Source organism: Nycticebus coucang, chromosome 11, assembly GCF_027406575.1.
Source record: "Nycticebus coucang isolate mNycCou1 chromosome 11, mNycCou1.pri, whole genome shotgun sequence".
Classification (NCBI taxonomy): domain Eukaryota; kingdom Metazoa; phylum Chordata; class Mammalia; order Primates; family Lorisidae; genus Nycticebus; species Nycticebus coucang.
Genome location: NC_069790.1, coordinates 57993758 through 58005689, shown reverse-complemented (window position 1 = coordinate 58005689; position 11932 = coordinate 57993758). Strand labels below are relative to the sequence as shown.

The following is an 11932-nucleotide window of genomic DNA, read 5'->3' as shown; positions in this document are numbered from 1 at the left end:
TTTCTCTTTTGGGTAGATAACTAAGAATGGGATTGCAAGATCAAATGTAGGTCCACTTTTAGTTCTTTGAGGATTCTCCATACATTTTTCCACAGAGGCTGTACTAATTTATAGTACCACCAGCCTGGGTGTTTCCTTCAATAAAACTTTATTTACAAAGACAAGCAGTGAACTTGATCTAACCCACAGGATAAACCCCTTCTTGCACTGAGGAAATTGGGGTTCATGAAGATATTCTTTTGGAAAAAGTTCTCCCCAAACCCTATGAGAACCTTTTTGAGCCTAGAAAGAAGAGGCCTTCAAGAAGTTCACTGGGAGAGTCTGTTCTGTTTCCCCCTGATTTTTACAAGGTTATGTTGTTACCAAGACTGGAAATGAGCTACAGTCCCTATTAACGGTAGAACAAACATCTGTTAGTGTTTTCTTTGCACCAAAGTTAGGTCTCAAAGAATAGATCATCTGCCTAAACTGGCTTGAGTTCGAAAGAATCATCCAGAAAGGAAGACTCCAAAAGAGAGGAAAGCAAGACTCCAAAAGAGATAGTTCTGCATAAAATCAGTTAAAACTTGTGGACCATCTGCAGAGAGAAATGTTGTCTGGACAATCTACGTTACAAATGAAGATTATGTTTGATCAAAAGATTTATTTATTTTTTTAAAATCAAGGTTGAGCTGAAGTGAAATAATCCAGGCAGAGGAAGACAAATAGTACATGATCTGACTAAAGAAATCAAACTCATAGAAGCAGAGAATGGTTTCCAGGGATGTGGAAGTGGCAGGGGAGGTAGTGGGAAATGGGGAGATGTTGGTGAAAGGGTATTAAAGTTTCATTTAGAAAGAATAAGTTCTGCAGATCGATTATACAACATGGTGACTATAGTTAATAATAATGCCTTGTATACTTGAAAATGGCTAAGAGGGCAGATTTTAAATGTTTTTACCTCACACAAAAAAGTAAGTTTGAGAGGTGATGGATATATTAAGTAGCTTGATTTAATCATTTCACAATGTATACATAAATCAAAAGGTTGTATACCATAAATACATAAAATTTTTATATGTCAATTAAAAAATAATAATAAATTGATGAATATGTGAACTAGCCACACTGATGTGTCATGCATTGTGAATATGGGTATTTTCCTGTTTTATTGTAAAAATGTGGAGAAAAAAGTAAGAAATAATGAAAAATATTCTCTGTTCAAAGGAAATTCTTAAGTTTACTTTTGAAATTAAAATATATTCTGTAATATAGTAGATAAAATTTTCAGAGTCATTACTGGTTGAAAATACTGTATAAATACTACCAAGCGGGTCTTTACTTGAGTGGAAAATATGTATGTACGTATGGGGAATTATCTGCTACTGTTATCCTCAGATTGTTTAAATTAAATGTCTCTAAATTTAACCAAACTTTCCTCATTTGCTTGTTGAGAGACTCCTGAAAAGCAAATGACATATCGATGCTATCAGAACTGTTGGATAAAAAGAAAAAGGAGAAAAGAACCACAGAAAAATCGAAGAAAAGGAAGGAAGGAAATAATAGAAGTGATATTACTGGATTCCTATTGATAAGCTACATTTACATTAGCATCTGAAAATTGATTTAAAACTTTCTGAATTAGACTAAATAATGTAATGTATTGAAAACATTCTTAAAAATTTGTTAGATTCAGAAAACTCACATAAGAACAATTTTTTAATGAATTAATTGATATTCAAATATATTATATCAATTAATGGTATAGTCATTTCAATTCTTTCATTGACTACTTTGTAAACATTAAAAGAACACAAAGAGTGGCTCCTGTAGTTCAGTGGGTAGGGCGCCGACCACATACACCGAGGCTGGCGGGTTCGAACCTGGCATGGACCAGCTAAAACAACGACAACTACAACAAAAATGAAATAGCCAGACATTGGGGCAGGCGCCTGTAGTCACAGCTACTTGGGAGGCTGAGGCAAGAGAATGGCTTGAGCCAGAGTGTTTGAGGTTGCTGTGAACTGTGAACTATTATTTCCTTCCTTCCTTTTCTTCTGATTTTTCTGTGGTTCTTTTCTCCCTTTTCTTTTTATCCAACAGTTCTGATAGCACTCTACCCAGGGCGACAGCTTGAGACTCTGTCTCAAAATAAAAACACACACACACAAAAAAATTATCATAAAGCCAAAGACTTCAATTTTCAATACAGAACTCAAAAAATATGTAAGTTTTTAATTATATCTGACTAATATAGCCACAGAGTGGGCAAAAACACCATCTGCATATATCTCTAACAAATACTTGTATCCAGAATATACACACACAAAACTTTTATAAATTGATAAAAACCCAAACTAAAAATGGGGGGGGGGGAGGGAAAGCTTGAAAAAAAAAAAAACAACTCTTTTCCAAAGACAATGTGCAGATGAATCTCTGTTCAAACTTTATTAGTCATTAGGAAAATGCAAATTAAAATCACCATGAATTATTACTACACATCTGATAGAATGGCTAAAATACAAAAAACTGATAACACCAATGTTGGTGAGAACATGAAATAAGTGCAATTCTCATACACTGCTGGCAAGAAACTATTTGGTAGGTGCTTATAAAGTTACTCAAACATTTACTCCATAATCAAGAATTCTACACCTAGATATCTACCTAAGAGAAATAAAACATAAAAGGTCTATCAACAGGAGAATGGATAAACAAATTGTATTAAATTCGTATAAAGGAATATGACTTAACAATAAAAGAGAAAAAACTATGGTATACCCCATAACACATATGGATATCTAAAACCTGATGTTAAACAAAAGAAGCAAGAACAAAATCAGTATGTACTGTGTAATTACATTGGTATAAAGCCCAAATTTAGGTGAATTGAATCTATTGTGATAGAAATCAAAGTTGATTTCCAGGTGAGAAGAGGGGGTGGGAGTAAAGGGAGAGGGCACAAAGGAACTTTTTTTTCTTTTTTAAAATTTCGGATTAATGTGATGGTACAAACAATTAGTACAAAGCAACTTTTTGGAGGAATGGAAATGTTCTATACCTTTTCTGGGATAGTGGTTATATGGTATAAAAACTCATCAAACTCTTAAGACCCATGCATTTTTCATTATATGTTGACCATATCTCAATAGAAATATGTCTTCAGATATGTTTAAATTTAAAAGGGGGAATTTAGCAAATCTTTCTAAACCAAAGGAAAAATGAAACATTTCTTCTAATATTAATAGAGAGAAAAGTACAATAAAAAGAGAAAATCAATGAAAAAACTAATACTAATTAGTAATAAATTTGAACTAATTTATGGAAATACAGTTTTATTACTTTTGAGTAAACCTGCCAACTCTAATAACTCAAAAACATTAAAAAATATTAAGTGTTGGCTGAGTGTGGTCGTTCATGCCAATAATCCAAATACCTTGGGAGGTCAAAGCACAAAGCTCACTTGAGGCCAAAGGTTCAATATCAGCTTGGAAAACACAGCAAGACCCCATTTGAACTAAATAAATAAATAAATAAATAAGTAAAAGCTGGGAATGTTGGCATGTGTCTGCTGTCCAGCTACTTGGGAGACCAAAGTTGGAGGATCACTTGAGCCCAGAGGTATGAGGTTGCAATGAGCTATGACAGCACATTGCACCATAGCTTGGGTGACAGTGAGACTCTGTCTCTTAAAAAAAAAGAAAAAGTTAGAAAAAAAAAGAAAAAAGTTAAGCGTTGCTGAGTTGAAAAACAATATCCATAATTAAAATATCATAAATAAGTCATAATAATAAAAATACTACGAGTGACAGCATTTCTGTGATCATTATACAGTACAATGGTATCTATTTCCAAAGTTTTAGCAAACTTATTTTACACTCTCAAATGACACTTACTTATGTTATGATGTCAGTAACTTACTTATATTCATAAATTACATAATTTTTCAATTACATAAACATTTTAGTTAAATGTACATTCTTTAAATGTCCAAGTTATTTAATGAGAATAAGAAAAACTAACACAAAAGATTAAGAAACTGTTTTGATATAAAAATAGAAGATCATGATACTACTAAAGATAATACCGAAAACGATGTGATTCTTGTCAGGATTGGTATATGTTATCCGTTTCCTAAATGAGTAATAATAATAATAATAATAATAATAGTGAGTTGATGAATTAAGGAGTTGAAACTTTGTTAGAACAAGGGACAAACTTCTTCCAGTAAAAAAATTCCAATGGGATTGGAAGATAAAAAAAATTGCATTTTTTGTTTTTGTCTTTCAAATTCTTTATAACCAAAAATTCCAAAAAACAGTCAGAAGGAGAGAGAAGTATAATGTACTTCATATTCCCAAAATGCAGCAATTGTGAACTTAGTCCAATCTTGTTTTGATTCTGCTTCCTTGTTATCACCTATGTAACCCATACACAATCAAATCATTTATTTATAAATATTTAGTATGTATCCGTACAAGACTTTTTGGGCAAATTTTTCTGATTGCCTAATTATTTTAGAATTGGTTTGTTCAAATTAGAATCTAAAGTCTATATCTTGCATTTAGTTGCTAAGCCTCCTAAGTCTTTTATAATCTTTTTGTTCCTTTGTGATTTCTTTTTCTTTTCTTTTTTTCTTTTTCCTTCCTTCCTTCTTTGTTAAAGAAACCAGGGGTTTTGTCCTGTGAGTCTCCACTCTCTGGATATTGTCGATTGTATATTTGTGTTAGTATTTCAATTTCTTTTTTGTGAGTGAATGTGTGTGTGTGTGTGTGTTTTAAATTGGAACTATGATCTAAAGGCCTAATCAAATTCAAGGTTTTAATTATTTGGTAAAAATATCTCATTGGTGATGTTGCACTCCTATAGTATTTCCAGGCCCATAATGTCTGGCTGTCTTTTCTGTGATGTTAATATTGATCAGGATTTAGGACAGTTTGATTCATCTGTTAGAAATTTTTTTAATAAATCATCTTTTCATTTGATGGTTTTGATAGCCATTAATGATTGCTCATATCCATATTATTAAGGGAAAATTACATTTTTTTCTTTTGTAAATGAGGTATTTCTTTGAGGGATTCACTCTGGCTGGAGGGCAGTAGCACCATCATAGCTCACTGCAGCCCCAAATTCCTGGGCTCAAGCAGTCCCCTACTTTAGTCTCCTGAGTAGCTGGGACTACAGGCCTGCACCATCACATCTGGATATTTTTTAATTTTTTTTTTTTAATAGAGACAGAATCTTGCCGTATTTCCCAGGCTGATCATGAACTCCTGGGTTCAAGTGATTCTCCTGCTTCACCCTCCCAAAATGCTGGAGTTATAGGTGTGGTCCACTGCACTGAAACCCCAAATTACATTTTAATTTCATAGGTATCTCAGTGGTTATATTTGTTCAACACATAGGGTATATATTTATCTACCAGTATGTTGGCATCTGCTTTTTCTGGAGTCTGAATATATATTTTTAGTTTGTTTGTTTGGGAGGGGGTTATAAGGTCATTAACCATAGAGACAAATTTCACTTTTGCTCCACTACTTCCTACTGCATGAAAAGGCAGTCTAATTCTCCAGCCTACTTTGGTAATATCTGTTGACTCTTTATGGGCATGACCTTCAGAGACTTGGTTATTCCTCTGCTTTGGAAGATCACTGATTGCCAACCGATTGATACATTTATGAGCTGCTTGATAAGAATAAGTGTTGGTCCTTAGTTTGAGAGGTTTGACTTTTTCTGAGAAATGTTTTCCAAGACAATCTAATGTCTAGAACCATAACTAATACTTTTCCCTATTAAAAAAAAATTTCAAATTTCAGAAGAAAGTTGACAATCTTTCTCAATCCATAGAGTAATAGAGTAATCAAGGAACGTGGTGAGGTTCTGTGTGGCTGTCTTACTACATTCACCTCTCCCAGTCATAGCTTCTTATCATGTTGTCATCAGTGGTGTTACCCACACCCAGGGAAAGATTTCTACTTTCCCATTTCTTACTCTTTCCTTCTTCACCATAGTCTTTGCAGGACTCACAGTATGCTTAAGAGGAAATTAAATGATGTATGTATGTATAGGTAAGAAAAGTTAAGGGATGTATCCATAAATTTGCCCATTTAAATTGTAGGTATTGGATCAAAAAAAAATTAGGTGGCATTGAGACCACATTCTTGGAGGAAGAAGGTACGATTCTTATATGATTTCAATGTCATAAGCAAGAGGGCCTCCGATGGACAATCCCAGGTAAAATGACACTTTTTCTATGCTTCTTCCACTTCTAAGTTGACCCAAGAAAGTGGGTGTGATGGGTATTGTGATTTTTTCGTTGATTCCATATTCTATATATAAACAATTATTTTCTGCTCGTCCCTGTAAACGAAGCAAAAGGTTTTGGACTTTTTTCTCCTTCCACACATCTCCACTCTGCCACCAGGAATTAATATCAGGTGTCTTTCTAAAGCATTGGTCAATTTTCCCTTTGTGAACAAGTCTGTCCATATTGTTACCTTTTCCAAGAAAGAAATATGCAATCGGTTGCTTTGTACGATGCATATGTTTATATTGCCCCTTGAAAGAATTTGCCAATGATTGAACATACTTTTCCATTTGCTTAGAATCTTGATCTAATTGTTGTTTTTCTGGCCAGAATAAGAGAGATGCTAGGAAATACGGTTCTGAAAATTGATAAGTCATTCCTAATTGTTGCAAGACTTCTCGAAGCTGATCTTTCAGTTTTTTAATTGGCTTTATTAGTTTGGAGGTAGGTTTAATACAGGAGAGAATGATGTTGGCCAAGATGAAATTTTGCTTTTCCTTTGGATGGGTTCTGACAGTGGATTGTTCTAAGAGAAAAGTGTATTTGTCCACTATCTCTTCCATGGTGTTTACAGCATGTTCTTGATTTTTGATAAGATATTCTAAGAGCCCAGAAAACTTGTCTGCTTTTAAAGCTACTAGGCTTCTTCGATACATCTCTGCTTGAAGTGGCTCACTAAGCTTTGATTTATAATCTATGTTTTGTGATTCCTGTAAGGGACAAAATGTATCTACATACTTCTGAAAATATCCAGCGACCTTTCTCCGAGTTTTGGCTTCTTCATTTTGCTTAATGTTGTTCCTGGGTTTTAGAAGGACGAAATATTCATCAAAAAAATCAAAGGACTTTTTCAAAGAAGATTGTAAATTAGTTAGATAAGGAATATAGTTCTTGAGGGCTAATTTAAATTCATCGTTTGGGTCCCCCGGAATATCCCTACTTCCTGATATAAAATTGACCATATCTCTTCTGGATAGTTCATTTTTATCATCAAAAAAAGGAATGAGCTTGAGGATCTGGATTGTGTAAAACCCAACTTCTATCTCTCCTAGATAACCAGCTATGTTGTAAGTATCATACCTTCTTTTTGACTTCTGATATAGCCTTTCCTTCACTTCATATTGTCTGTCTTCACTTTGCTGTTGAGAGTCTTTGAATGCCTTTGAGGCATGTTCTGCTAAATCCAAGAGATTAACTAGATTACAAACTGAAATGTTCCTGCTTTTTTCTTTCTCATCTACCCACCATCTTATTTTGCTTTTGTAGACTTGACCCAGTGTATCAGAGATGTAAGAATTGTCAGGTTCTATGTTTTTTGCTTGTTCTGCCCAATGCAGAGCACTGTTGAAGTCCTTCTCTTTAAGGTAATAATGTCTTGCCAAGGCTTGGCAAATGAATGCATTTGGGTGGAATCGACGGCTCCCTTCACGCAATACATCTTCAACCACTGTATTTCCTTCATCTTTATGTAATGCTTCAATAAATGGGGAAAACCAATTTCCTGTTCCACCTTCATGTTCATTGCGCTGTCTTGTGAGTAGGAGTGTTTGCATATCTTGAAAAAATTTGCTTTTCCCCATACCAGTATCATAAAACAAATTTTCTGTTAGCATGTCCAGCATAATTTGACTTTTATTCAAGTCATAGCTTTTTTTCAATTCTTCCAGTGAGAGAAGTGCAATCAAAGGGTGGGTGATGCGTACTCCACAGTAGTTCCCACATTCTATCACCTCTGTTCTTATCAGAATTGTAGAGTAGGTGCCCATCTTCTCTTCAAATTTTTCTATTCCCCAGAAAGCCTTCTTGTTTGCAATCCCTAAGAACTTTTCACACTGGGACAGTGAAATGGTGGTGTCAGGCACATAGGAATTAAGAAGAGTCAGAAAAGAAAAAAGCTTTGCTTCCTTGGTGGAAATATTCTGGCCTTTCAGGATATTCCTGACCACATTTTCTATGTACTCTTTACTGAAATTATTTTTCATGATCATGAAGGAATAAAAATCTTCAAAGTTCTTGTGCTGTTTTTTGATTTCATCAAATTTAAGCTCAAAGGCTCTCTGTTCTTTGAGAGATAGTTGTTGTATCACAGCAATACTGTCTGGGATATTTGCACTTTTTTCAGGATTTTGTGATCTCATGCAGTTTATGATAATCACTAGAGGCTTCTCATATCGAATGTACTTTTTAGCTACAGCGGTCTGAATAGAGGCCTGTAGAAGATAGACATTATCTTGCTCTTCAAAATCATCAACAAGGAGCAGTACAGGTAAGTAAGTCTGAGTCTGATGGTTTTCTGTCCCATAGGTGATTAAATTGGTTACCTGTTCTCCAATTTCAGAAAAATCCACCGTCTTATTTTTTAGTACAGCACATCTGAATTTCTTCCTTAGTTCCCAGAGAGTATGCATAGCCAAGGTAGTTCCCCCACAGCCTGGATGATGATATAGATGAATAATTTTGGCACAAACCGCTTTAGAAGAATCTGCACAGTTTTGAATCATTGCTTCAAGTCTTTCGTATTTATCCCTTTTGACAAAAGGTGAAGAAAAACTCTGAGAAGAAAAGTAGAAGTTCCACCAGGATACTTTGCCACCTCGATAGAAATCTTCTTCTTTCAATGCCTTGAATTCAAAGAATTTACTTTCGTCCTTCTCCAAAAGTGTACCTTCACACTGATTTTCACAGACAATTTCCAGAGCAGTCATGATCTCTTCTTCCTTTTTCAGAAGGACACTAGAGGAACCAGAAGATGGCAAAAGTCTCTCAAACGATTGAGTCACAGATTTTAGTTTAAGAATAGTGCCATTTATCTCTTCAAGATTTAAAGTAGAAATACATTGGCTTGAAAATTCCTCTTGCTGTTTAATTAATCTTGCTTCAAGTAGATCTTGCCATCTCTGACATATATGTGAGTGCACACAAATACACAGGATATTTTCCATTCCTTTGAGCTCTTGGTAGAAAGCACAGAAAGTCTCAATGAGAGGGTCTCTTGGGTCATCTACAGAGGAGAGCAGTAGAAATACCACCAAAAACTTTCCTGGTGGCATTATGTCTTCATGTGTAAGAAATGAAATCAGTTTCCTGACATCAGAAGCTCTTTCTCTTTGCCAGGAACTTGGATCTAAGGGCTTATATTTTTCACTGTCAAGGTCTGACCTGCCATTGCAGAAAATCCAGCTGGGTTGCTGGTAGAGATTCAGAGTAGAAATCTTCTCATCTGGTGTAGTTTTCCCTTCTGCATACTGACTTGGAAAGTGAAGATTTGCTATTCGGCTTTCTTTGTAAGCTTTGACCACTCCATTTTTCTCAGATTCAGGATCAAACTCCAACACAGCAAACCATTTAATTTCCCTTAGAAAATCTAACTGTTTTGTTTGATCTGGATGGCATTTATTTGTGACAAGAATGTACCATTCATAGTATGAATTGTCTAACAAATCCCGATTTCCTGTCAACAGTTTAACCAGTTTTTGTCCCTCGCTGTCTTTTTTATTTGTTTTTCCTTTGAATTTTTCTTCAGCTGCTTTCCTGGCCTCTGCCAGTTTTTTTAAATCTGATTTGAATTCTATAAAATCAGTTTTATTTTTTATAATGTTTTTAGTGCTTGTCCCAACTCGCACAAAGACTGAGAATTTTGAACTTTGTTCCCATGTTTTGTTGTAAATTTGCATTTTAATCTGGAAATAATCACATTCACATTCAGAGTATTGTGGAATGACATCCACTTCAATAACAAATCTGTCAGACAGATTGCTATTGGGCAGTAAAACTTCCACAAATCTTGGCTCTCGAATACACTTCTTTGCTTTTTGGATCTGGTGGTCTTCAAAATACTGGTGTATCATCAGATTGAAGTGGTCAATGAGGGCTTCCTTGGTAACACTGGTGAATTTCACGCCAACAATTTTTCCCTGGGGTTTGTCTTTGACTCCAAAATGAATGGTACCATTGGTACGTGAATTCATACAAGCTGAAGCAAATCGGAAAACCTCATTGCTAAACTTCATCTTAATATCTTCTACTGTGGCTGTTTCTGTATTTGTGAAGGCTTTGAATTCATGTACTGGGTCAATTAAATTTCCTGGTCCTGATTCAGGCTGTAGAATAAAATGTAATTTGTAACGATATGGATTACTGAATTCATCAAAGGGGTATGATACACATGTCACTTCTGGGGATGGCAGCTGCTTTTCCTTTGTCTCATCTGTTTCATCTTCCATAATCTCACTTTCAGCAACTATGCTTATGGGAAGGGCATTAGCCATATCTGTGTTCTCTTTATCCTTTTGTTTTTCTCTACTTTCCTTCTGCATCACAGTTTGGTTTGTAGGAACAATTTTACTGCCTTTACCCTTTTTATTTGTCTGAATAGAATCTTCAGAGGAAGGTCTTCGCAATTCTTTGAACAGTTCTTCTATTTGAATAGCTGGTCCATGTGTTATGCCCATATCAACAAGATCTTTTTTTTTTAACCACTTCAAGATCCTTCCATCCACATCTTGTGAAGTTAAAATTTCCCTGTGTTTTTGATGAACCTTATGACTTTCTAACCACTGATTTACATCCTCTTTTGTCCAGTCATCTGTATTTTCTGGAAGGTTCAATTTCTTTGCCATTCTGATACCTATATAAAGAAAAAGAAAAATGACTTAATATTTTTAAAGGCAAATTTTTAAAGCAACCAATTTTTTTAATAGGCAATATACATGTGTTATGAAATTTAAAAAGTTCAAAAGGACATGCCAACTAATTATCTCCCCAGGGAAAATTATGATTACCAGTTTGTTCTCTATCCATCCAGGAAAATACTATGAGATTCAAATAAGTAAGTGCCCTATTTTCCACCACAAATGGTAGCATACTATACATAAGTCTCTTCAATATGCTTTATTCACTAAGTATGTATTGGGGATTCTTCCCAGTCAGTATATATGGAGATGGTTTATCCTTATTAATGGCTATTTACTACAGTGTGTGTCAGCTGCATTATTTAAGAATATTCCATTTTTCTTTAGCAAATAAAAAAAGGAGGATATTTGAAACTTAGTATCGATGCAAGTAGCTGTGGGACAAGTTGTGATAGATGTAGATAAAGTAAATAAAGGATATCAAAGTTAAGCATAATTAGAATGGGATATAAGAACCAAATAGACTATAACTATTCATGAGACACACATACACATGAGCACTTGATTCTTTTAGATCTTAAAGAAGATTACTGGATTTGGATTTGGATTACTCATCAGTGACACCCATTCTGATCATTGGTAACCTTTACACATGAAACATAAAATAAAGTCCAGAGTAGCTTATCAGGGTAATTAATGACCGGTAGCTGTGGCCAGGCATACTTATCTCTCCACATCTCTTAGAGCAAGAGTATGTCACTGACTCTCAGGACCACTCCCATATGCTGAGCCCCTTTGGAAAGACCTCAGCTCTGGTTCTCAAAAGTATAGAATCCTTGGAGAATGCTGACACATCAGAGAAAAAAGAGGATATATTAACTTGCATAACTCAAGTAATGAGCTCTTTCTACCCTTTTTGTACTATATTCAAAATGTGTTACCCATTTCTTTTTTGAATTATGTATTTTAATTGATTTAATAAAGCATGTACTGCTATTCTGTTTCATGACATCTG

General features: G+C 34.7%; 1 protein-coding gene across 2 annotated transcripts in view; it reads right to left on the bottom strand.

Moving 5' to 3' along the window:
• Positions 1 to 2402: 2402 nt before the first annotated feature.
• LOC128560142 (sterile alpha motif domain-containing protein 9-like) overlaps positions 2403 to 11932 on the bottom strand; it is a 29658-nt gene continuing 20128 nt past the window's right edge. For both annotated transcript variants that reach the window (XM_053553670.1, XM_053553669.1), the window contains one exon: positions 2403 to 10913. In XM_053553670.1, the coding sequence (XP_053409645.1) occupies positions 6163 to 10905 (4743 nt within the window). In that variant the 5' untranslated portion in view covers positions 10906 to 10913 and the 3' untranslated portion in view covers positions 2403 to 6162. The remainder of the gene's footprint in view (positions 10914 to 11932) is intronic.